The following is a 24,483-nucleotide window of genomic DNA, read 5'->3' on the forward strand; positions in this document are numbered from 1 at the left end:
TGTTGCAGGTCAGAGGTGAATGGTTGAGACTAATACCCAAGAGGGTGATTAGTACACATAACAAATTTTGTATACTAGCAAGAAGCTCCTTTATCCTAGCTAGCTGAGACTGTAAAATATTTTCTTGACAACAGTTAATCTTTATGTGGTTAAGAAAATTTATGCGAGCCAATATCGAATATTTCTTGTGACTGTCGAAAGATTTGTGATTTAAGTCTCCCATTTTGACTATGAAACAGTCTGACCAAAAAATAATGTTTCAAGAAGTGTGATTGGCTATGAGGTTTAGCAAACAACCAATCATGTGGCCGGATTAAGTTTCAAGACATGTTATCGTCCCGCCCCGGGCTCTTTTGCAAATATAATGGCGGCGACCGTGATGAGAGACTTGTGCAAATGGTGCTTGAAAACTCCACGCTTTCACTCGGTCGCAGGTGGGCTCTAGGCTTCTATACGGTCCGATATTTGTAGTGAACGATGCAGGCTTTTGTTATGTATGTGTTGTGGACGTATGGACCTCCGTGACACTTCAACGGAGCTGTAAGGACATATTTCACACCTTGGTGGCGCTGTGAAAGCAGTCAGTCGTATGTTTGTTTTGTAAACTGTGGTAGTTAGCACTTTATTGTGCCGCTTGGTTTGTTTTCTGTCACTTATCAACTGATTAGGATTATATGGTTGACTTAATAGTTAGGAATCTGTCCATACTGAATGTTGTTTTTGTGGTTTTCTTTCGTGTTTTCATAACAGGCACCCCTCCCCCTCTTCAAGTCCTGAGGGAAAAAGTCGTCTGATCCACGCCTGAGGGAACGCCCAAGGCAGAACGATTTCTCCGCACATCTGTTGTGACTAGATAACGACATGGCAGCTGCTACAGATGCTAAACCACCGTTCGACGGCGATCTAACCACTGACAGTGGCTTTCTCTCACAAAATCCGCTCACAACTACACAACTGGACGTTACGGTTGAAGGGCTGAAAGAGGAAGAAAACTCCTCGGTAACAACGCCTGCAAATACAGCTGGTGATGTCGTTACCACAGAGAATGGGGATCCAGGGATTGAAGATCTTAAGAGTTCTAACGGCAATGCAGGTCTTAAGGACACCAACACAAAGACCACAAGCCATTTGCATGGTGAAAGTTTGCAGACAGAAGCTCCAGGCACTGAGGACCAAAACTCAACACAACAGGAAGACAGTGGACTGGTGGAAATGGCAAGCAGGGCCAGCAGTGACACAATCTCACAGACAGGAAGTGAACCTAAGGAGGATGTAACGTTGCAACAAGATGGAGGGCTTGGGAAAACGGAAGGTCAGAAGTCGCTTCCTGAAGACGTTGGTAAAACAAGAAGCCCAAGATTATCCGGTAGCCCTTGGGACAACAGGACAAGTCCGTTAAGTTTTGATCAACATTCTCCTGTCACTCCGTGGCCGCTGGAAACCATGAGCGTTTACGTAGACAAGATGAGTGAATATGAAGGGGAGGGGAGGAGAAGGATGCTGGAAGAGCGGTGGCTGCAGCTGTTCCAAGAAATGGAGCTGCGCCACCAGGAACACATGCTGGCTCAGCAAGAAGCACATCAGCGACAGATCCGACACATTCAAGTTCAGATTGAGCGAGAAATGCTTCACCACCAGTTGAGGCAGGATAGGCGGATTGACAGCGGCGGGAAAAACAGTTCTGGGATTGGGTCTTCACGCGGGAGCCCCGCAAAGGAAGAGCAATTTGTGATCAAGCCTATCGCAGAAAACCGAGCCAGACAAAGCAGTAGTGCCACAGATATTGCAGACAGCTTAGAAAATGTTTCAAGGCAGACAAGTAGAATAGAAGATAACAGTCCAGAATCAGTCGGATACAACAAAAGTACACCTTTCCCCCAACAAAGTGTACCACAGATGCAGGTTACTGATGCTACTGACGAAGATGAAGATTTTCCCAGTGTTTCTACTACCAACACACCCAAAGCGAAGGAGCATAAATCAAATGGACTACATGGTCAGAGTGAGGTTATTGCGGCACAGTGGCCATTGCGTGAGCCCCCAAAAGACACTCAACTCACGAAACCGTTAACAACTTGGTCAAAGAGGCAACAATCTGTTCAACAGAAATCAAGAGACGATCCAAAACCACCAACTGATTCCATTAAAGCAAGAAACGAAGAGGAAGAGGTAAACAAGTTTTATCCAAGTGTGCCGTATAGTCGATACCCAGCTCACGATGCACAGATTCTAAAGATAGGAGAGAACGGTTCTATAACGGAAGAGTTTGTGCCAGCGGGGCCAGTGGAGAGTGTAAGTCCATCTACAACAGTGTGCTCGGGATTCTCGTACTGGAAGATGGATGAAAATGAGTTGTACCAGAAGCTGCCGGATGATCTGACGTTAAACGAGGTGTCGGTAGAGTTGTCACCTCCACGAGGGGTAGTGCCATCCCAGCCACTTCCTGAAAGGCACGCTCGTTCCCAGGGCACTGAGGGCCAAAGACAACCTCCTTCCCAGGGTCAACTGCCACCTGATCCAATGAAAGTTGCACAGATGACTCCAGGTGGGGTTTGTGTCATTTTAATGTTGACTTAATTATGAACACCCCTATATATAAAGCGTTGTCATAAGGTACTAGTAGGTACATGTAGTTATAAGTCTTGGTTGCAACGTTAAGACAAAGTACCAGTCTGGGTTAAGATTTTATTGGAGTATCAACTTCTCAAGTATGTGTTTATGAAGTTATATTTTAAAGAACAATGAATACCTGAAGGTATAAACAAACAAGTTTCTTGTTTCTGACAAGATTTTTTTGCTTTAATTAAGGTACAAAGTTGAAGACTGAGCTTCGAGATAGGCATGAAAAAATGAAGGCTTACATGGCGGACGTGGATATGACCTCTGACCCCACAGGAACAACCAAAGATCCCTCCCTTACTGAGGATCCAGTGGTCGCATCAAAGTAAGTTATAATTACCGAAGTAATTTGAAAAAAAAATCTATTATGCATACTACTTTGAAAGGTTTGGGTTTATATCCAAGTAGAGTAGCCTACACTATGTAATTCCATTTATAATTAGATATTCCAATCTTATTTGTTGATTCTCAAGCAAAGAAACCGTTGTGGCCTCAATGAAAAACTCCTGGGAAAAGATGTATCAATGTATCAATCTTTCTTCGTATAGGTACTTTTTGATATTATTCAGATACAGTGTACATGTACATTCATTATGATAGAAAGTCTAATGTAGGCTTGATGGTGATGTATAATGTATTGCTATATCCTCTGTTTTAAAACTCTTTGTACTTTCCCACTGCTTGCCAGTGAAGCAGACAATGAGTAAGTATTTTTGACGGTTAAACCCTTTTCCCATGCCTTTGTTGACAGTGTATTAGGTACAACATAGCGTAATAGACCTTTAGGCAAACATGGTCTTTTGTACATACCTGCGTGTACGTGTACATTGTGTGGGAACAATGGACCCTGCTCCCGTTAGGTGACCTTAGCTCGGCCTTAGCTTTGTGAAGCACAGGTGTTTTTGATGTTCCCCTTGGGACATTGTAAAATATTCATGTAGGTTAATATGTATAGAATTAGAAAGTATCTCTAGCCTGCACTTACTTTTCAAATGTATCATACGTATATAAAAAGATATGATAGATTTATTTCCATGTTCGTGTCAGTGTCATCAGCAAGGACAATGGTATGTGGCACCAGTAACATGAAATGATTTTTACAATGGTTCGATATACATCATCAGAGCTCAAAATACATATTATGTAGAAATGATTTCAAGGAAGAAAAACTATCTACCATTGACGAATGAAGAGCATAATTTCAGTTCCTAGTACTTGTTGTTCGTCCGTCGAGTTGACGAGGACTGCTTTCGCCATCTTACCAACATACTAAACTTACCAACATACTAAATATTATAAAGATCCATCCACAATGTCCACAATATATATACACAAACACACATCACTGAAAACATAACACAGGCTTGGTATTATAGTTATACCAAGCCTGTGTTATGTTTTCAGTGATGCACTATTAATCATTTGGTATTATGAAACATTCTGCAAAAAAACAGAAATAATGCATTTTGAGCACTGAATTCATTTCTACTCATGTCAGCACACACATATATGTATCATGAGCAGATACAAATTTCTACCATTTATGATATATCCTTTCATCTCAAACTTTGCTCTTTTCCTGTCTTTCTCACCTGTGCTCTCTAAGAAAAACTCCCTCTCCGGAGCAGCTTACTCTCATCTTGGAGTATCTATTTTGGTATTCTCTATTTTTACTTTCAATTTGAGTTTTGATATATAGCTATAGACATCTACATGTACATTTATAAACAACCAGTAACTTACAGTTACAGTCAAACTTCAAGAATGAACCATATCTGCCATTGTGGACACTTTTTGGTGGTCCATTACTAGTAGACTATTTTCCCCGTTATCCCAAGCATTTAGCCTGTCTACTGATAATAAATTGAAAGGTCACTCATGCATAAAACAAACTGTTTAAAAAAGATGCATGTATATAAAAATCTACCCAAATCATTGGAAGAGCAAGGCTTGGGTAAATTTGGCATGTGTGTTGCAGTATGCAATCGGTATAGTATAGCAAAATACAACAATAAAAGTCTTACAATGATATGCATGTACAATGTATTTCAAATTGCTATTAATCACTTCTAATCATTTCAAGACACATATTACATAGAACACAATAGTTCTACTAGTGCTTGCCAGCTATATAGTTTATGGTTAAAGTTTTTAATTATATTTCGTTTGCTTAAGATGAACAAATAGCTAAGAAGAAATGGTTTTTGTCTTATTAGTATTCGTGTTAACTTGCGCGAGAAGCATGCCCGCCACATGGCAGACCTACGGGCGTACTACGAGGAAGAGATCACAGAACTCCACAGCCAGCTGGAGAGAGCCAATAACCAGTCTCCTTACAAGAGACTGGAGGATGGGAACAAGAGGCTGAGGGAGAGGTGTGAACACCTGGAGGAGACCTTACAGTCAGCCAATGGGTGAGCTGGGATTTTTGTATGCATTTGGCAATGAAAAAAATAGATTAATGATGATATAGAAATAGTTTGATATGGATATAAACTGGTTTGGAAGTATTATATGTGCTTTTATCAGTTGCTTTAGACTAGTGTCTTATCAGAATTCTTGGCATTTAGTACTAGCATCTTGTATGTTGCTTACAGAAGAGAGTAATGTAAGAGAGAAGAGAAAAGAGTAAACTCCAACACACAGTGCTAAAGTAGACTGTAGATGGTAATATTATCTGTGCTTGCATTCAGAAGTATGCCTCAAGAGCTAAGAAAACGGATATATCATTATAAGGCAGTGCTCTACACACCACACAGTGTATATTGGGGACAGGACTTTAACTTTGTGTGGCTAACTCTTTTTGGAATTGCTTGATCACTGGTACATTGTTTTCTGTCCTTCCCAGTCGAATCCAGGACCTAGAGGACACAGTACAGTCTATGGAGCCCAAACAGCGCTCGCCCCCCTCCCCAATTACAGCACAAAACTCCAGTCCAGTTGAACACATCATGAGTGAAAATGAGCGACTGAGACAGAAGGTTGCAGAGTTGGAAAAGGCCTTAGCCGATGCCAACAGGTACAATAGAAGGAAATACTCTACATATTTTTTATTTTATTTCGAAAAGCTATTTCATATCTTAGTCTTAGAAAGTCTATGGCTTTCCTTAAACACAGGAACTGAAGCTTAGTACTAATTTTCACTTCAGTCAAGTTAGGAACGTGGTGTAAAGTGGCTTTCCCAAAGGCAGAAAATTACTGGAGAACATATGGGTATTTATCAATGGTCAGCACCAAGGACAGGACCATTTTAAGTAGGTATTTTACACCAGGGGTGTAGCTTTGTATGTATTCATGTGTAGCTTTGTATTCATAGCCTTGTATGTATTCAGTACCAGTGACAAGAAGCAAACACGTGGAGGCCGCGTAGCACAGTGGTAGTGTATTCGGCCCGTGACCGAGAGGTTGCCGGTTCGAATCCGCCTGCCGTGTTGCCGGTCTTGTGCCCTTGGGAAAGGCACTTTACACGACTTTCCTCACTTTACTCAAGTGAAAAATGAGTCGTCCCTCGGATAGGACGTTAAATGGAGGTCCTGTGTATGCGGAGAGTCATACCCCATGCACGTTAAAGAACCCCCACATGTGCGATGGTGCGGTGTGCGTTGGTGCAAATCCTTCTGTCGGAAGTTGGTGATTCACTTCAAATCACCCGGATGGAGGCCTGGCGACCTCTGTCTCGTATCAGCCACATGGTGATCTACATCATTCACCCGGACGGGTGTGTCACCCCGTAAGGGGCGGTATAACCCGTCGTTGTGCGAACATGTGCGAACATGTATATAGGGCTCCCTTGGAAATCAGTTACTACGTTAACTGAAGGGACTACCCTAAAAGATCAATCAATCAAAAAAAAAAAACACGGGGAAAGTTATATTTTTCTGTGTTCAGCACCAAGGACAGAGCCTTTGATCCAGTGATATACTAGTAGTACCAGGAACAGCTGTATTTGTGGGGTCATGTGGCACAATCGGCAGGGGGTTCGATTCATAGCCCAGATGTTCTGAGTTTGAATGAGTCACCGATCTTGTGCCCTTGGAAAAGGCACTTAACACGACTTTCCTCACTCCACGCTGTGGAAATGAATTAGATTCTGACAGACCCTTTTGTCACAGACATGCTGGAGAGTTGGAGTCCACTCTGTCATCACTGGAGAAGTCTCAGGCCCAGCTTCAGAGCCTGAACAGTGTTACCTCCTCCCCCATGTATGCTGAACTGTTACAGGCCAACAACAGGCTCAAGTCCAGGTGTCAACAGGCAGAGGAACAGGCACAACAGTCTCATGTGTGAGTTGCCACTGTTATCTGATACAAGTCAGTAGACTCAGTACATGTACTAGTCTGACACGGTTGCATAATGATCTGTTACATGATGCACTGGTCAGTTCTTGTGCCAGAATGTTCTCTTACTTTTACCCTTTTGAATGCGTACTAATTATGAATATAAGATAAAACAAAGAAGTTAAAAAAGAGGATACATTTTTTTTAGATTGTGAGAATTAAAGTAAAGTATGATACTAAATATTCGAAATGCTAAATTTTGATCAAAATATTCAAATAATACATTTTACTCAAGACATCATAAAAAATTAACAATACTGCTATTACTGACCTTGAGTCTTGGTTACAGCCAAGAAAAGTTACATACCGATATCTTCTTTACTATAAAATCTTAAAGATGCCAGTCCATTTCAGTTTTGACTCTTTTTCAATTTCAGCCGTATCCACAATTTGGAAAGCCAACTTCATAGTCTCCAAGGAAAGTTGGTAAGTCAGAAATTTGATTTCTGTGTTGGTAAAACAAATCTATATGTTTGCCTCTTCTCCATGACAGATAGTCTAAATGTGTTGTTTGTCTTGTTTGTTTGCCCACAAAGCTTGATATGCTCACAAGTGTTTGGTTGTGTCCTTGTATGCTGCTGAAGTTACGAGTGCAGATATCAGAAGGACAGGAAGACTTTACACTACCAACATGCAATCACACAGGTTGCATTTACCAACAGAAGTCCAAACTGGTAATAATCTGAGAGCTGAAGATATTTTTTTGCTATGTTTTTTTTAAACAATCTTTTTCTCCATATACTTTTTCACGTTATATAGACAGTACTAGGGAAACAGAATTTTGTGATTTCACTGTAAATATCCTATTTTTGATGATGGATTTTACTTTGGAACATTATTCTAAGCTAGGTCTGCACCAGCCTGTTGCAACATTAAGTCCCAAGTTTGTGTGTGTGTGTGAACGTGTACATGTGTGTGAATGAAGTTAGTGCATGCACACTAGAATGCACATATGTGCATGCATGTTCATATTTGTGTTTGTGTGCATGTGCATGTTCATGTACTAGTATATGTGTGTGCATGTGCATGCTTCTGTGCATTGTATGTTGGAAAGGAGGGTATTAACAAATGCTCCAGATCTGCCCCCCCCCTCTTTTACACCATTTCCAAACAGACCCCTCTGGTCAGTGGTACAAATAATAAAAGATGTAAATGTTGACTTGGCTTTAAAATCCTGGTTTCCCATTGGCTGCAGACAGAGTGGTCAGACCATTACGAGAACACGACACGTACCGTGGAGGTTCTTCAGGACAGCCTGGAGCAGACGAGACGACAGTCGTCGATGGACACTGACACTGTCCTCAAACTGGAGACCCGTAACAGGCAGCTAGAGAGGGAGATGCAAGAAACACTGAAGGTACCGGTAATCTGGATATCTTTGGTGGTGTTATAACTTGGTTTTTGTGGGGAGAACTCATCAAACTGCAAATACATTATACTCTGTTGTTTGTCACTATGGACTTGTTTTTCAACTGTCAACTCAAATTAGTACTGCAAACTTAAATGAATTTAAAGCACAACTTTTCAACTCCTTAAAGGAAGAAAACCAATAAACAAATAAAATGATATGCAAAACCACTTTGATATTTTGAAAGTAAAAATTGCATAATAATTATAATAATTAATATATATAATAATTACATAATAAAAATTACTTAATTCATGAAATCTATACACAATAGGTAGATACATATGAGTAAATGACATACTGGACACTTACTTATACTAAGTTATAGCTAACTACTTCAGAATGTGTTGTACAGTTATCAATAAAGTTGTGATTAATGTTCAGGTATTAAGTAATGTGAAAGTTTACATGGTTATGTATATCCTTGGTGTCACACCTGTTTCAGGCTGATGCTATGAGAGCATCTGCAATTGAGATTGAGCAAAACCTAATGAAGAAGGTAACAAAACTTCAAAAGATAGTCTAAGAGTAGAAGGTGGCAGATGCACAAGCTATTCTCTAACAGCAAGCTCTACCCTAAAATCAAATGTGACTAACGAGGGATGTGATTGAAAAGATGCATCGCTAGTGCATGGCATTCTAATGTAATAAGGGGTGATAGCAATCAAGTGTTACCTGGAAAGGTACTAAATCTTACATAATACAAAAGTTACATAATACAGTAGGAGCCATTTGATTGCACAGCCTATTTGCCAGTGTGTTTCGTGCAATTATCCAGCTGTTGCAATAATGCAAAATCATCCAGCCGGACCACACTGGTTTTGGATTTTGGAATTCCGTGCAGCTAACAGAAGTGTGCATCAATCCGTTGTGCAATTAACTGGCTTCTACTGTACAAGCAAGTTTTACAATTGTTCAGAGTTCTATGTTGAGTTTTTCATCAGTGACTGATGATGGTGAACGTCTGACCATTTATAAAACTTAAGCCTTGAGTAACTTTTGTATTTTGTATCTCATTAAGTAATTATAAATGTCTAACCTTCATTGATGCACTGAATCTTGGGTATATAATCTGCTGAGATTGAAATTTTGTCCACAGAATCAGTTTCTATGCACACTGTGGCATTATGGACTTTTCTCAAAATGACATTAGAAATTAATTTAAATTTTATGTTTTAACACTCTGCTTGCACTCACTGCATGTGTTGATTACAATGATAAAGTATAATTGCAAAATCATTTTTTTCTCAGGATTGTTGTTTTAATGTTGTTTTTGGCGATGCCTCTGGGGTGAAGGCTTTTGTAAATGTATCTGGTCTGACTTGCAATGACTCCTGCTCATTCGAACACAGGTTGTAGAAGAATATGGAGCCTTGGGCAGAGAACACCAGAGCACCAAGGTGAGGGAGCATAGTTCCTTTGAACAGTAAAATTAGGGGACAAAAAGAATTAGACTTTTTAGAGTGTGTTATACTGATTTGCATGCTACACTACACTACACTTCAATAAAATTGCATTAGTTCATATTTTGTGTTCAAGAAAGACTTAAGTGGTCCAGCAGATTACCAAGATTATATCGAGGTACAAACAAGTAATGTTGAGTTGAACAAGAACAAGATTCTTATTGTTTTGTTATTCCTCTGTACCCCCAGGCTGCTTTAAAGGAGTCAGAAGACAAGCTGTTTGATGCAAGGTCAGAGGTGGTGGAAATGAAGAGGTGAATAGATACAACACAGTTCTTTACCTTCTTGATGCCATGGCTCATCCATATAGCAATATTGTATTGCTTACTCGTAGTAATTCCAGATGCCTTTATTTCCATGGAATCACATCAATGGCTTTTTGTTTTAGAACCTTGTTATTGCAGGATTACAAGGAGGCATGACCCTGCTGCCGACGAAGAAATGGCAGAGTTCCCCCCTTCCCGTCAGGGTCATGCCTCCTCGTAATTTAGAGCTCGCAGACTCGTCGTCCGATCGATTTTCGCCTAATTTGAGGGGAGTATAATGACACTGATGATGATTCTATGTTTCTATCCCAGGGCAATAGGAAAGCTGGAGGTTCAGTTGAAGCAGGTTGAACATGAGAACAACCTGATGAGGGAGAAGGGCCTTTCTCCAACAGTCACGTGAGTCTGCACCTGAACTGTATATATGTACACACACCAGATTTGCTCACACAGCATTTGTTTGAAGTTAACAACAAAGAAATTTATGTTTAACTAAAGAACTGATTAATGCCTCTAATAAGAGATCTAGATACAGATTTGGATCTATTCTAAGATGTATGTATTGGCATTTAGGCAGCCCTGCATTTATCAATGAGAGAACATCTGCCTAAGACATCATATGAGATCAGCAGATAGTGTGTTGTCTAGTACTGTAAAGAGATTAAAATTGATTCCTAACACAAGGGGATTATCTGAGACAATTTTGAGATCTTTAAGTCTTAAGGATGACTCTAAGATCAATTTCCCTTTGATTTGATGTCAAAGTTTTGTTATTATATAGTGTTATCTTCTCCCCCAGACTTGCAGAAATCCAGCAGAGCCTGAGTCAGTCGGGAGGGCGGTTCTCCTCCCCCACCGCCCGCCGCAGGTGGTTGGCTCCGAGCACCCAGCACAACGTGTTCACAGGCGAGCCACTGGACCGCAGTCCCTCCTACATACACACTGCTCCACAGGAAACTGCACAGGAGGTATGTCATAGACTGCCTTCCAAGTTCATAATCTATCTAATAATTGATCAATCTGAAAGATCTAGTGACTGCATCAACTCCATCAGCAATTAAAACTGCCAGTCAACAGAGGTTGCGGTAGACCAAGAAAATCCTGGATGGAATGTGTTAGGAAGGACATCAAGGTGTGTGGTCTAATGGGTGAGCCCGCTGGACAGAGCCACATGGAAGCACAGTGTGAAGACTAGCCGACTGCTGCCTACCCCTGTGTCAGGGACCCCAGCAGCAGTGTAATCAAATAATGGACACTACTACTGAAAACCCTATTATTGTCATCAGGACTCTTTCCAATTGCTGGCCTTCTAACAACTGTTCTAATTTTTAAAATTTTCAGTGTTTCAAGCTCACTGTTTTTGATTACACTAAAAGGCAATTATTGTCTATCTTCCACTGCAAACTCTTGGTACTCACAATGCTATGCCAATTACTCAATTAATTACTGCAAATTTAAGATTAAAATTAGCATAAGTACAATAATGTCAGTGTTGTGTCTATTCAGGCAGAAGCAGAGCGCCCCCTATCCCCAATCATCCAAGCTGCAATAGAGCTGGACAGGAGGAAACATGACACTGCACAACAGAGATCTCCTAAACGGTATGGCAGCGATGAGACCTCTAGCGAAACACTGGACTCAGAGGATGGGAGAAGAACATATAGGTGGAGGGCACCTTTTCCTAATTTTATTGTTTAAAGTATTTTTTTGTTACCTTTGACAAGATGGTTATGTTTTCGGTCCTCTTTTTGTTTGTTGTGGTTTTTTTTGCTTTACAGTGTAACTAAAAAAACTAAAAACTATATTAAAGGATTGTAGGAAATTTGTATGTGGCTGTAGGTGTTAACAAAACAAACTTCTTTGTTTGTTGGCCCCCAAGCTGCTTTTTGTGGTTCTGCAGGAGATTTTTTGTTTCTTGTATCTCATATTGGTATTAAGTCCCCTTGTGGCTTTTTTTGTTGGTACATTTATTTTTTGTATTGTACATGTACTTTTTATCATTTATGTGAGCCACTTGGGTACAAGTAGCGGACTGATCAACCACGGCTGGGTCGCCTGGGTGAGGGTGCATGGGGAAAGACCAGAAACTTCCAGCAACCCTGGGTTTATCACTGATGATGTGTTCAACACTGTCAGAGTGTGTTCAAGATTTATTGTTTCAAGTTTCAATGTCAAATTTTTCACACTCTTCACAAGCAACAACAGCACATCATTCACAGATAAACAAGAGTTCGTAGACCTCAGGCCTGCATGAAATGTATTGGGTGTCTGTAGACCTATTGTTTATTTTTTTTCCTTTTCGTCCGTGGTTGCGTGGTTGAAAAAGTGAGATTTTTACCTTGTTGGTTTGACTGCACCATGCCAAAGTCTGAAATTCCATTTTGGGAATGTGTAAGCTTGGGCATGGATGAACATTACTTATTTTGGATTTCTTAAGCAGGTAACCAACCACAGTACCTTAAAGTTGTTGAGACGACTTTTCCTACCTTTTTTTGTCTCAGATGGCCCATGTAGTTATTCTGTCACATATGACTTGGCACTGGAAGGTTATTTGCATAATTTGACCAATAATATTTTTACAATAGTTCCATAGACAATATGAATAGTGGTAGGCCCCATCCAGCAGCAACAGTTAGTCCCCAGGGTGGTATGATATTTTATTCAATCCGTCCAACTAAAACCTAAATCTCTTGAAGAACCTAAGCCAAATTTAACAGCAGAATTTACTATTCAAAATGTCCTTTTCAATCCCATTCATAGATGGCAAGCTGCTGCTGCTTTAAAAAGTTCAGAAAGCTGTTGTAGTCAGAGTGAACACCCAGCAAACATCCCACAAAATCAATGAGCAGTTGCTTAGAGGGGGAAAACAATTTCATCATATTTTTGCAGTGACAAAATGCAACAAACGATACTAAATTTAAAACAGAACAAAGCCTCTACCACTTAACCCTGCCCGTACTATAGATTAAGCAGGCCCAAAAGTCAAGCGAATATGACTAGCCCCAAACTACAAATTACCTGCATACAATACGGAAATGGCAACCCCAAAGAAACAGCAAGAAGGAAAAATCATACACATACCTTTCTCTAACACTCAAGCTCTATACATTTCTTCTCCACTTTAGAAAGTTGTATCTTCTGCTGATTGCCACACAGGGTAAAGGAACTTGTACCAGAACTTTAAACTCAGTACTACACAGCTCTCAAAACACCACAAAGTCAGACTAAGTAGCAAACTCAAATTGTACCTAACAAATACAGCAACAGATACTAGACTAGGTATGTCATCTGGCAGGTCAGACACTGTTGATACAAAGTAACCTGATACATTGAAGGTGTCAGAAGCCAGTGCAAAAACAGATGACGATTCTACACCTAAGCTTAAAGACCTATCAATCAACCCAAACCCAACCAAACCAAGCAGATATTGGGGGGATGCCCCAACCACACCAAAACAGGGTCAACCTACAGTATCAAGTTCAAGCACTAGGAGGCCCAAAATCAAACCTGACCACCAGGACACCAGCAACAACCCACGAAACAAATAGCAACACGATGGCACCTTGCGTTCCGGAGATACAGCGCACGCGCAGTGCCCGCACAAAAGGTAACCTGGAATGTCAAGTTCAAGCACCAAGGGCGCCAAAATCAAAATTGAGAATTATTCAGCCACCGCCAACACATGTGCCAAATATCAATGCGCCCGCCCCAACCGTTCAGAAGATATAACTCCGGAAATACCCCTCCCGGACACAAAATTCGACCTGCCACGTCAAGTTCAAACGCGACAAGGCCCAAAGTCAATCCTAGGCAACAGGCAACAACTTCCCACCCATGCACCAAAAATCGTCGCAATGACGCGTATCGTTCCGGACACACAGCGCCAAAAGTGCCCCCAAAACACCAAAAATGCCACCTGCAATGTCAAGTTCAAGCGCCAGGAGGCCCAAAATCAAACCTGAGTGTCAGACTACCACCCCCAACCCACGTACCAAAAATCGTCGTGCTCGCACCATCCGTTCTTGAGATACAGCGCCCTAAATCCCCAGCTTCCAAATTTTCCCACGCCCGTGAAAACCATACCTGCATACATGCAGGTAAAAATCTATTGTGTTGTAGTATAAACTAGTTACTAATGTTGTAGTGGGGGGTTATTTGCTTTTTTTTTTAAATACTGACAAAAGTTGTCATTATTGGAAACATAGGGAACCGAGATACTCACCAAAGAGAGCTCGGCCAGGAACTCCTAAGAAAAACCAACAAACACAGACCCCACCCAAAACTGGACAGGGCAGAGTCACCGACAGACTCTCTGGAAAGGTAAGGTATTATTATGCATGACTACTCACGCTGTGTTCACATGTGCATTCTGCTATTTGCCATATCTAGATCATGTTTGGTATACTATAATAGCCAGCGATCTTAGTTTGGACAGTGCTGGAAAAGAGTCCTTTCAGATGGGGACGTAATTATGTCTTAATCTCAAACTCAAAGCATGTATTCTTATAGGTTTTCCCAATCTTCATGTGTGTACATTTTGTCTAGAAAAGTGTTTTCAGTAGTGTTTAGGTTTGTTCATGATCAGGACCTTACCAGTAGTAGAATAATTTTATTCCATGTACATATACAGTGCACACAGAGTACACAGTCTTACATACATGATTGTACACACCATTGATAATAGAAGAATCTACACTATTACATGTACCTGGAAATGAATTCATGATTACAATTTTTATTTCAGCAGAATAGAAGCCCAAAGAAAAGTCTGTCTCCCAAGTTCCATTCTTTGGACAAAGAGAATGACAGAGAAGCCAGATTTGATGTAGAAGTTCCCACCAGAGACAATGGAGCATCACTACGGAGAAACCTCCACTTTACTCCTCCAGCCACACAACGTACCTTAAATCAATTTTGTTTTTAGTGTTGCTCTTAAATTTCATGACAGGATTACATTAAGAGTCTGTTTTATATTTTAGCTGATTGAAAAAATAGAAGTGACACAGTGGAAGACAACTTAACGTTACTGTATGTTCATGGTATAACGCACCATTTTCTTGTTGACTGAAACTGAAATGAATTTGAATCAGTTTAGCTCAGTGAAGAGCTACTCTTTCACTGGGCGTGACAGAGAAAACAGATATGTAGAGTGCCGGGTATTTCCCCAAGCTATTTTTGACAAGGTACAATGAACAGTGGACCACAGCTTAACTTACCGTCTTAATGGCTGCAGCAATTTCCAGTAGCATGGATGTAGGGTGAGTGATAACAGCCAAGATTGGCACTCCCCACTTCTTGGTCCAGAGACCCTGGGTTGCTAACCACTGGACTATGCATGTTGTGCATGGTATACAAACAAGATTTAGTACAGCGTGGTTTGAACAAATTCATAAGTATACATGTAATTACCTACTTCTGTATTCATTAAACATTCTGTCATGAGATTTTAAGTTGTGAAAAATTGACTACCACAGGCATGTCGGTGGACCCTCGCGTGGCATCAGCAGTAGAAGCGGTGAAATCCGGTACCGTCACGTCGCGCCCACAGTGGGAGAACAAACGCACTACACTAGCAGCTGAGAAGAAGACACCCAAAGGTAAGAAAGTGTACATGATTGGAGAAGTGAATTGGTGCAGAGATTCATTTCATACTATACATTTGAGAAAATCTCATCAATAAATGATCTGTCAACCCCCTTCTTTTAAACACTAACAGTAATCTTTTAACAGTCCTTTTTGCCAGTGCGTAGCACCAGCTTTGAATCTATAGAAGTGGTTCATTCATTTGGTTTGGATGGGGGGTCTAACGATGCCCTTCTTAATGCCCTTTAAAATGCACTTCACGCAACTAAGTCAGCGTGGCCGAGCGGTCTAAGGTGCTGCATTTAGATCGCATTTCTTTTGCATGCGTGGGTTCGAACCTCTCTTACAGCAAAAGTTTTTTTCTATGTTCAACAAATCCCATGTAATGTCTTTTGATAGAAAATAGACCAATTCAGGCCTTTGATGTTTAACCACCCTCTTTTCATGTGATTTTGTTTAACATCCAGGCTTTTTCCCAAAATACACACCGGCCAGCTTTTTTTAAAAGCTGTCTTGTTGTGAATTTGTTTGCCCGTTTTCAAACAGGACCATCTCCAGTGAGACCGCCCTATGACACAGACGATGCCATGAGGGAGAGAATGGCGAAGGTTCGGGATGTGGAGATGAGATTTGATGAGCTCAACGAGGAAAAGAGACAGGTAATCAAACTGTAAAAATGGATGCAAACATCCCAGGTTATATCCTCAGTTTGCAACTTGCAAGGTAAAGTTGAAGATTGAAAAATATGTAAAACACAACACTTAAAATTGAGACATGTCTGAAACGTTCTTATGCTACAACACTGAAGTATATGTACACAATTTGTTATGCCACCACAAAAGATTGTGAAATCAAAATATATGATAGAAACCTGTTTTCTTGATTTTCTTTCATATCTAAGAAAAGCTGTAAAGCAATACATGAACTTGATATTCAGTATTACTTTTAAGTTAATGGAATTGAGTGCTCCTCTGTGTCCTGTATAGTTGGAGTCCTCCCTAAGTCGTATCCCCAGCTCGGGACCAAGACTCACCAGGCAGATGAAGCTGGATCAGGTACCCAACGGCTTTAATATCTCTGTTTAAAGGGTAAACTAGTCATTCAATTGAGATTAAGATTGACATTCATGCTTTTTTTAAGTTGCTAGTGGTGGTTCAATGTGGCTTAGCTATGACACGCTTTCTGACCAAGAACACAGGGTTGCCATGCTCTTCTTCTAAGGGTTCTTTTTCGTGCAGTGTAACCGGGTTAGTTTTGGTACAGTTGTGTGAGTTGAAAAATTATCTTTGAGCATCCAGCTAAAAAAAATCACTCAACCTGCAATATGCATGAATGTGTTACACGTTATATTGCAAGACTGTTCATTGTATTACTCAACAATACTAGTAGTACGGGAGGGTAACTTCGGACAACTCATTATGCTTTAACAACAATTTTTGAAGTTATTTGTACGATTTGTAACTTCATGTATTTGGTAAAGATGCAAATGTTATGTTTCATCAACAGGAAGCCCTCGAGGACAGGTTGGACAAAGTTGTGAAGGAGCTTGGTTCAGTGCGCATGACCCTGAGGAGGTACAATGTTCTACGTTCTTGATTCACAGCACATTCCGTGGACCAAACTTTAAGGTGCTTTGCATTTTCCAGGTAAAGACTTACCCTTATGCAAAATGAACAGTTCTTAAAGGAATTTTGCTGAACATACTGTGACAGATAACAGTCTTTATATGCCTTGGTGACATTGAAATCTTTCGATCCTAGGGATGGAGGAACCAGAAATTAATCTACTGTAAATGCCTTTAAGTTTGGGGTGGTTTAATTTTGTGGCAAGGAGAATATGCAATGGTCATGGTGGATTTTAGGTTTACGATGGTGCTACACTGCAGCCACTGCAAAAAACCCTAACAGAAAACCACAGCAAAAATCTGTGGATTTGCAGAGACTGAATCTCATAGATTGAGGGAAAGGAGACATTTGCTGTGTTTTAAGTTTGCACATCTAAGTGGGAAAACTAAAACCATGAAAATATCAGTTGTCAGCTTTGGACCCCACTGGGGTCATGATAGTATGTATCTGTAACTTGTTATTGGTAGTGGCTAATCCTTTTGATTAGGAGTTCTTGAAGTAGATGATAATATGTGATAATAAACTGAAATAGATAATTGATAAGTGAGACCAGTTTTGAACAAAATAGAAGTGCCTTTGGTGTTATAGGGTATTCCATAACAGTACACACTCTCTGTTCCTTTTTTTATAGTTGTATGTTATTACCATATGGGCTTACTTGTATGATGGTTATCAGTATTTGTTAGTTTCAGAATTCATGCTCAAATATTATATGCTTAAGTATTATATATGCAAATCTGATTGAATATTTCAGAAGGGTATTATTCAAAATTATGTTCTTATTTCGTTATCGCTGTATAATATTGATATGACACAGTAACAATGTAGCACTGTAGTATTTCAGAAAAAATGATATTGAACATAGCATATTAAATTTCATCCTTTAAGTTTATTAATTTTGATATACATAATATAACATTATTCATAAGCATGTTTAAATGGCTATTTGGTTTTTAGCAGTGGAGCTTTACATGAATAAAATACAAGTTTCCTTAATCCAACAATTTCTTCCATATAAGCTTTGGTATAAACTTTATTAGTAGATACAAACTTTAAGATTCTCTATTTAGATATTCAATATATTTCATCTCAACATATCAATAAATAAGTAGATACAAACTTTTAGATCCTCTATATAGATATTTGATATATTTTATCTCAGCACAAATTGACTTTTCATAGTTATTACATATTCATGTTAGAGAAATAGTCATTTGGTCCTTGTCAACTTTCAAATTTGCTTTCATAAATATTGATAGTATTTGCCATATTAGTTTGCTGAAATGTAGCATTTCATACTCATAATGTATACACATTGTGTACGAATATGTACCATCTCAGAGGCCCTAGAACTTAGCAACTCTATCGTTGTGGCTGAAACTTGAGCAAATTGTTCTCCAAATAGGCTTCACTATGATCTCAGAACACGTCACATTTTAGATAAGACAATGCTACAGATCGGCCACAAAGTTAAGTAAAATAAGATACACAGTAATACAGTGCTCATATCTTGCAGGTTTCCATATATGGACATGAAGATAGGCAACTGCAAAATACGCCACAATACATTAAACTCTGACGTTACTCAACTGCTATTACTAACACATATCCAGCTCTTACATTCACACTCTGACATACACAGTTCCAAATGGTATATACAAAAACTGCCTCTGCACAGCAGAACATTACAAAAATACATAATATGTATATTTAACAGATACCATTGGTTGTGGGGTATTCTGACACAGTGGTCACACTACAATGGTAACCAGGCTTTTGACACGACCTTTACCTTTGACCTCCACTTAAGTAACCTGATTATTCAACAGTCAGAACAGTCCCAGTCAGTGTCTGTGTCTGAGTTGGTGAGGGAAAAGTCAGAAATCTCTGCAGGGAATGATGAGCGGCTGTCCCAACGATATTGGGTCCTTGTCCTCGGAGAAGAAGAGGGTGTTGTGCTGGTAGTAGCAGACGATGCTGACCATCTCTTTGAAGTAGTGCTTGCCGATGAAGAAGCGTCCGTCGGCGGTGGTCTCTATGGTGAAATGATGGATTTTGTCACAGAAAAGCACGGAAAGGACAAAGTCTCCGACCTGTGCCGAGTGAAGGAAGGGAGAGTCTTTGTTTAGGGGGTTATTCCGACCCCAGCACTCCTTCTTTCCCCTCCCATCTGATATTGATGACTCATTTGAAACGTTTAGCATTTATTCTATTTACAAGTAACAAATCTGATCAGAACCCTTTCACTACTTGTAACCTCAATTTCTATTCTGCAAACAACGAAAATCATATAAATAGACGGACTCTCTTCAGAGCAGTACAAGGTACACTTAGACACATTGCTTTATCTATGTGCAATAATATTAAAGATGTAAGCATACAATTACTTTTGCTTCATAATATATTTTAGCTATGTAAAATACCCTGAGATTAACACTCAATGCAAATATGTTTTAATCGTTTGTCAAAAATGACCTAAACTTAAAATAAAAAGATAGCCAAAATATAGCTTGTACTAAACTGAGAGTTGAGCTCACCCTATGTGTACTCTGCCTCACCAAGAAGTCCCTGGACCTGGCGTAACGGAGCAGTCTGCTCTCCGCCTCATGCCGGCTCAGCCGACCATGGTACCAAGGTTCCGTCTCTGCAAACATGCATAATTAATTTAATCAGTGGTTGTTTGAATTATTTCATAGTTGACTTAGGGTCTGTGAACGTGCCAAAGGACATCAAGCGTTCCTTCCTCCATTCAAAAATAAGTTTAATTAATTGGCTTTTACTTTGAGCCATAAGAAAAAAGATCGTGGTGTTTTGTGGAGTAGCACGGCTAGGAATCAGAGTAGGCCCCAGGGACAGACATGTCGTTTTTGTCAACAACATTTACCTTTCTCATCGAAAATACGGAAGTTAACAATGTTACAAATAGGGCAGATTTTTTGGTCAAAACATCACATGCATGGGTATCCTAGGAAAGACAAACCAACAAGCCAGTCAACGTTTGTCATATACATTAGACAACAGCTATGTCCAAATCGACAAACGAAGCCACAGGCAATAAAAGTACAAACAAACAAGCTATCTGGATATCTGTAACATTTGATCCACTGTATACCCTAGCTGCATAAAAGGACGCCGCAGAAGCGGTGGGTTTCCTGACAAAGACTGGTGCTGTACTATCAGTCAATCATTAGGTAAGTCAAACATTTTCTTGAGTAACATTGAAAACCCCTGCTCCTGCAATATAAGTAATCAACAAGATGCGTGACTTACCGAAGCCGAAGTATCGGGGTCCCCTGAAGGCTGAGTGAGAGATGGGAGAAACCCTGTGCCCTGGCACACGCGGCTGAGAATGCTGAAGAATACAGTAATAAATATAAACAATGTTGATGAAATGCTTTGTGGATTTATGAAAAGGAAATGATGATTTCCTTGAATACTTAAAATTGAATAACACGTAATGTCTGCTGTAACAGTCTTATACAAAGCGTCACACTGATTTGAATCCATCGACAGCCATATTTGAGTACAGCATCAGTATGTTGCTGTGTGTAACAGACGTGCAATGCACGGGACCTCCATTGTCATATGTATGTGTGGCGGAGAGTTAAAAAAACAACTATTTCAGCACTAAGGACAGGCCAAAGTAAAAACTTTGTCAATGATAATAAAACAAAAAGACAGGAAGCTAGTACACCGGCGTACCTTTACAACCTCCCAGTAGTCCCCCGGGACCCATCCCTCCACCATGCCGATGCGCACGTACCACCACCCCCGGGAGTTGACGTCCAGCAGCTGACCGTGGTCACCCTTACGGCAGGAGATGCACCCGTCCAGCGTGGCCGTGTAGTCACACACCGCCACCACTGTAGCGAAGTTCCCGTCATAGGGGCTCTGTGAAATACAAAAGTCACATCATACAGTGTCACGCCTATCTTTATTTCACTAAGCCTTGGGTCCCCATCCTCCTACGCACGGTCCCCAATCGGCTAATTGCCTATGTGGGGACCCTGCCACCCCCGGTTACTGACCGCCCTGCTTATAAATATCAATGAGCTTACCCTTATATGGGAGGCAGGCAATTTAGCACCCAATCAGGACTTTATGATACCCCTTTTGAAAACTGAAAGGCTATTCTCTGATTGGCTGACAGCTAGTTTGTGGCGACGCTCACAGTAACAACCGGGAGTGGCCCTTCAGATAGCAGGGTCCCCACATAGGCGATTAGCCGGTTGGGGACCCTGAGTAGGAGGATGTGGGCCCCGCACAAGGAGGATAGCCCTGTGGATCAAATTTTCTAAACGGTACCAGCCAATGCATGGTATAAAAAGGGGTTGAAAATTAGTTTGAATTTTAATACAACACCTCACTCACTCACTCAGTCCCGTAGTTCTGATGGCCGAAGGGCAGTAATTACACCTAGAATTACATAATTCACTGCTCAGCAATCCCTTTTATTATATCCTAGCAAAATGGAAATTACAAGAACGCATGTCTGATAATGGTAGTAATGACTACTACATCATCACAAAAGCAAAATCATTATACAACTTTTGATGATTTAAAAATGAAGGGAAACTTATAGATCAGTTTTAGATTAGTTAGATTCGGTTTTCGGGAAAGGAATTTCTGAAAGGATTAATCTTTTGATACATACCCAAAGAAGAATGTATGGGTCTTTGATGTCTATGTAAACAATGATTTAGGTTTCTGTGTCATGTGTATGATGAATCCGACGTTCTGCTATCAGAATAACACTTAACATCACGTTCCCCACTTTCCTCATGTGAAAGTATTTACTCAGCTTACGTCGATGTAGGTTAGACATCCAGGTAATAAGATACGCCAAAAAGTAGTTACTCAAGCAATTGGATATGGTTTGGGAAACGGTCAGAATGTCAGGGTCACTGAAGATTAGGTCGTACCAGTAGTATTCCGTCATCAACTGGAATTCACCAGTTTTCGTCAGTGACCCTGACATTCTGACCGTTTCCCAAACCATATCCAGTGCTTGACTAACTACTTTTTGGCGTATTTACTCAGCTTGACTAACTCTTACGTGTGATGTGGCGCCACTGAGAGGTGCCATGACGGGTGGAGGGGAGGGTGGGGCAAACTTGCGGTGGTGCCAGGGACTCTGGTCCCCGCCGAGCCTGCGGGGGGTAGGTGGAGAAGGCTGGGGGATCCCCACGCCTGGAACACTGTCCCACCTGGGGGTACGGCCATCAGATTAAGGTGTGTCAGTAACAACAGATATTGCAATTAAGTTCTGTGTTAGACAATTAAACATGGTATCTTGAAAAGCTACAGGTCTTCCACGTTTCAAATAATGATCTTAAAACAAAGATAAAGAATTACGTTTCCAAATTGCAGTACTTACTCAAATAATCCTAAATTTTCTAGATCTGGCATAGTATGGCAGTTTTTTGCTCTAAAATTGTTGCATAGACACTAAAAGCTTAAAACTCTCCTTGTTGCAAAAGGCTTTCACCATAGATATAAAGATTACAGTAAAAAGGCACCCCCATTGAACGTGAATCGTACTTGTGTATTTTGTTGACATAGTGGCTAGTCGACGAGTCACCCACGCTGACCCCGCTGATACTGATGTTCTCGCAAGACCCACTCCTCCGTTGCTCGAGGCCGATAGGTTGGAACGGGGCCATTGTGCTTGGTCCCTTCGGGCTACCATCCCTTTGGAACCGAAAGGTTGTGTCTTCGGCTCCGGCGCGACCTGGGGAGGAATCACGGCTGAGCTCGGGGATTCGGGTCGGTGGAGAAGAGAGGTTAAGAGTCTCAAAGCTGGGTAAGGTGTCCTCCGGAGCTAAGAGAAACACAGATTTCAAAAATCAGATTACAGTATTTCTGTTTTAAGAGCTGATGTCTGTAAAAACCAAGCAAAATCAGAAAAAGTTGGCCAAACTCAAAAAATCGATTTTCCTTAAATTTTGTGTGGTGGTAGGGCCTTGGTCCAAACCTACAAAAATGGCAAAGTTTTAGATCTGCGGTCACCGGTTGCCATGGCAACGGCCATTTTTCAAAATGGCGGATTTTCACCAAGAGAAGGCCTTGGTCGCGTCCAAAATAGGCCTCCTTTGGACTCCTGTAGCCCCCACAAATTAACAGATATTTTATTGATTCTCGGATATGTTATTACCCATATTCTAATGAAAAAAATGATATATAGTGATGCTCAAAATGTTTTTGTAGTGAGGTGCAGCAGATGTTTGAAAATGATGTGTTTTCGTGAATTTCCAAAATTGACAAAAATCAATTTTTTGACCATTTTTATTGACCATTAGCTCATTTACAGGCAAATCAATTTGCTTGATTTTTGGCACAGTTATAGTTTGAACCTTTGTATACATCATATGTAAAAAAAAGTTTGGGCCTTTTACGTATCGAACCGTGGTGGCCCCGAGAGTAAACCAATATTTCCATTTCAAGAAAATCGTAACCATAGAATTATTCCTGGAAAAACAGTCATAGCTTACCAAAAATGAATTTCAGTTTCATTTTATGTAGCAGAGGAACTTACCTATCACTTATAAAAGCAGGGTTGTTCTAGATTTTTTTATAATTGCCTTTAAAATGATTTTATTGAGTTTTTTTGGTCATTTTTAGACCAAAAAATGTCTATTTTGGCCCAAGCACCCTGGTATTGCAACCAAATGACCTGAAATTTGGTATAGGAATGTCCTGGACAAGTACACAGATGGATTGATAACTGGTTTGCCATGTAATAGAACAAAATGCTGAATTTGGTGACTTTTTTGTGGCATTTTCGGCCCAAAAAGTACATTTTTGGCCCCTGTACCCTGGTTTTACAACCGAATGCCCTGAAATTTGGTATAGGAATGCCCTGGACACATGCGCACATAGATTCAATAACCATTTTGGCATACTGTTCAACAAAATGCTTAACTTTGTGATTTTTGGTTTATTTTTTCCCCAAAAAAGTACATTTTTGGCTCCCATACCCTGGTTTTACAAGCAATGCCCTGAACATACATGTATGCGCACATGGATTCAATAACATGTTTTGCATACAGTACAACAAAATGCTTTATTTTGAACTTTTTGCCATTCTTTTTTCCCAAAATCATTTTCGCTCCTGTTCCCTGGTTTTCCAAGTAAATAACCGGTAAAAATTTGGTATAGGAGCGCCTGAAATGGCTTTTATAA

At 40.3% G+C, this 24,483-nt stretch overlaps 2 protein-coding genes across 8 annotated transcripts; one reads left to right on the plus strand and one right to left on the minus strand.

The window, feature by feature from the left end:
- The first annotated feature begins 255 nt into the window (after positions 1–255).
- LOC118426711 (M-phase phosphoprotein 9-like) lies at positions 256–18,294 on the plus strand. 6 transcript variants are annotated; one of them, XM_035836250.1, is made up of 20 exons: positions 256–434; positions 751–2,545; positions 2,809–2,944; positions 4,836–5,033; positions 5,468–5,638; positions 6,732–6,902; positions 7,334–7,382; positions 8,152–8,313; positions 8,810–8,863; positions 9,717–9,764; positions 10,017–10,081; positions 10,406–10,492; positions 10,893–11,061; positions 11,600–11,694; positions 14,299–14,413; positions 14,838–14,991; positions 15,568–15,690; positions 16,223–16,335; positions 16,663–16,731; positions 17,183–17,286. In XM_035836250.1, the coding sequence occupies exons 2-20, from the start codon at positions 862–864 to the stop codon at positions 17,270–17,272; spliced, it is 3,753 nt and encodes a 1,250-aa protein (XP_035692143.1). In that variant the 5' UTR covers positions 256–434; positions 751–861; the 3' UTR covers positions 17,273–17,286. The 6 variants fall into 6 exon arrangements, with proteins under 6 accessions (XP_035692143.1, XP_035692144.1, XP_035692138.1 ...); XM_035836251.1 differs by having other exon boundaries at positions 14,841–14,991; XM_035836245.1 differs by having other exon boundaries at positions 257–434; positions 11,600–11,757; positions 17,183–18,294.
- On the minus strand, positions 17,924–23,117 carry LOC118426713 (SH3 and PX domain-containing protein 2A-like). Of its 2 annotated transcripts, none has more exons than XM_035836255.1 (6): positions 22,843–23,117; positions 22,358–22,508; positions 21,004–21,192; positions 20,572–20,653; positions 19,839–19,945; positions 17,924–19,336 (listed from the first exon to the last, which is right to left on the minus strand). In XM_035836255.1, the coding sequence occupies exons 1-6, from the start codon at positions 22,962–22,964 to the stop codon at positions 19,124–19,126; spliced, it is 864 nt and encodes a 287-aa protein (XP_035692148.1). In that variant the 5' UTR covers positions 22,965–23,117; the 3' UTR covers positions 17,924–19,123. The 2 variants fall into 2 exon arrangements, with proteins under 2 accessions (XP_035692148.1, XP_035692147.1); XM_035836254.1 differs by having other exon boundaries at positions 17,924–19,394.
- Positions 23,118–24,483: the final 1,366 nt, after the last annotated feature.

The sequence above is a fragment of the Branchiostoma floridae genome, chromosome 11, assembly GCF_000003815.2.
Source record: "Branchiostoma floridae strain S238N-H82 chromosome 11, Bfl_VNyyK, whole genome shotgun sequence".
NCBI lineage: Eukaryota > Metazoa > Chordata > Leptocardii > Amphioxiformes > Branchiostomatidae > Branchiostoma > Branchiostoma floridae.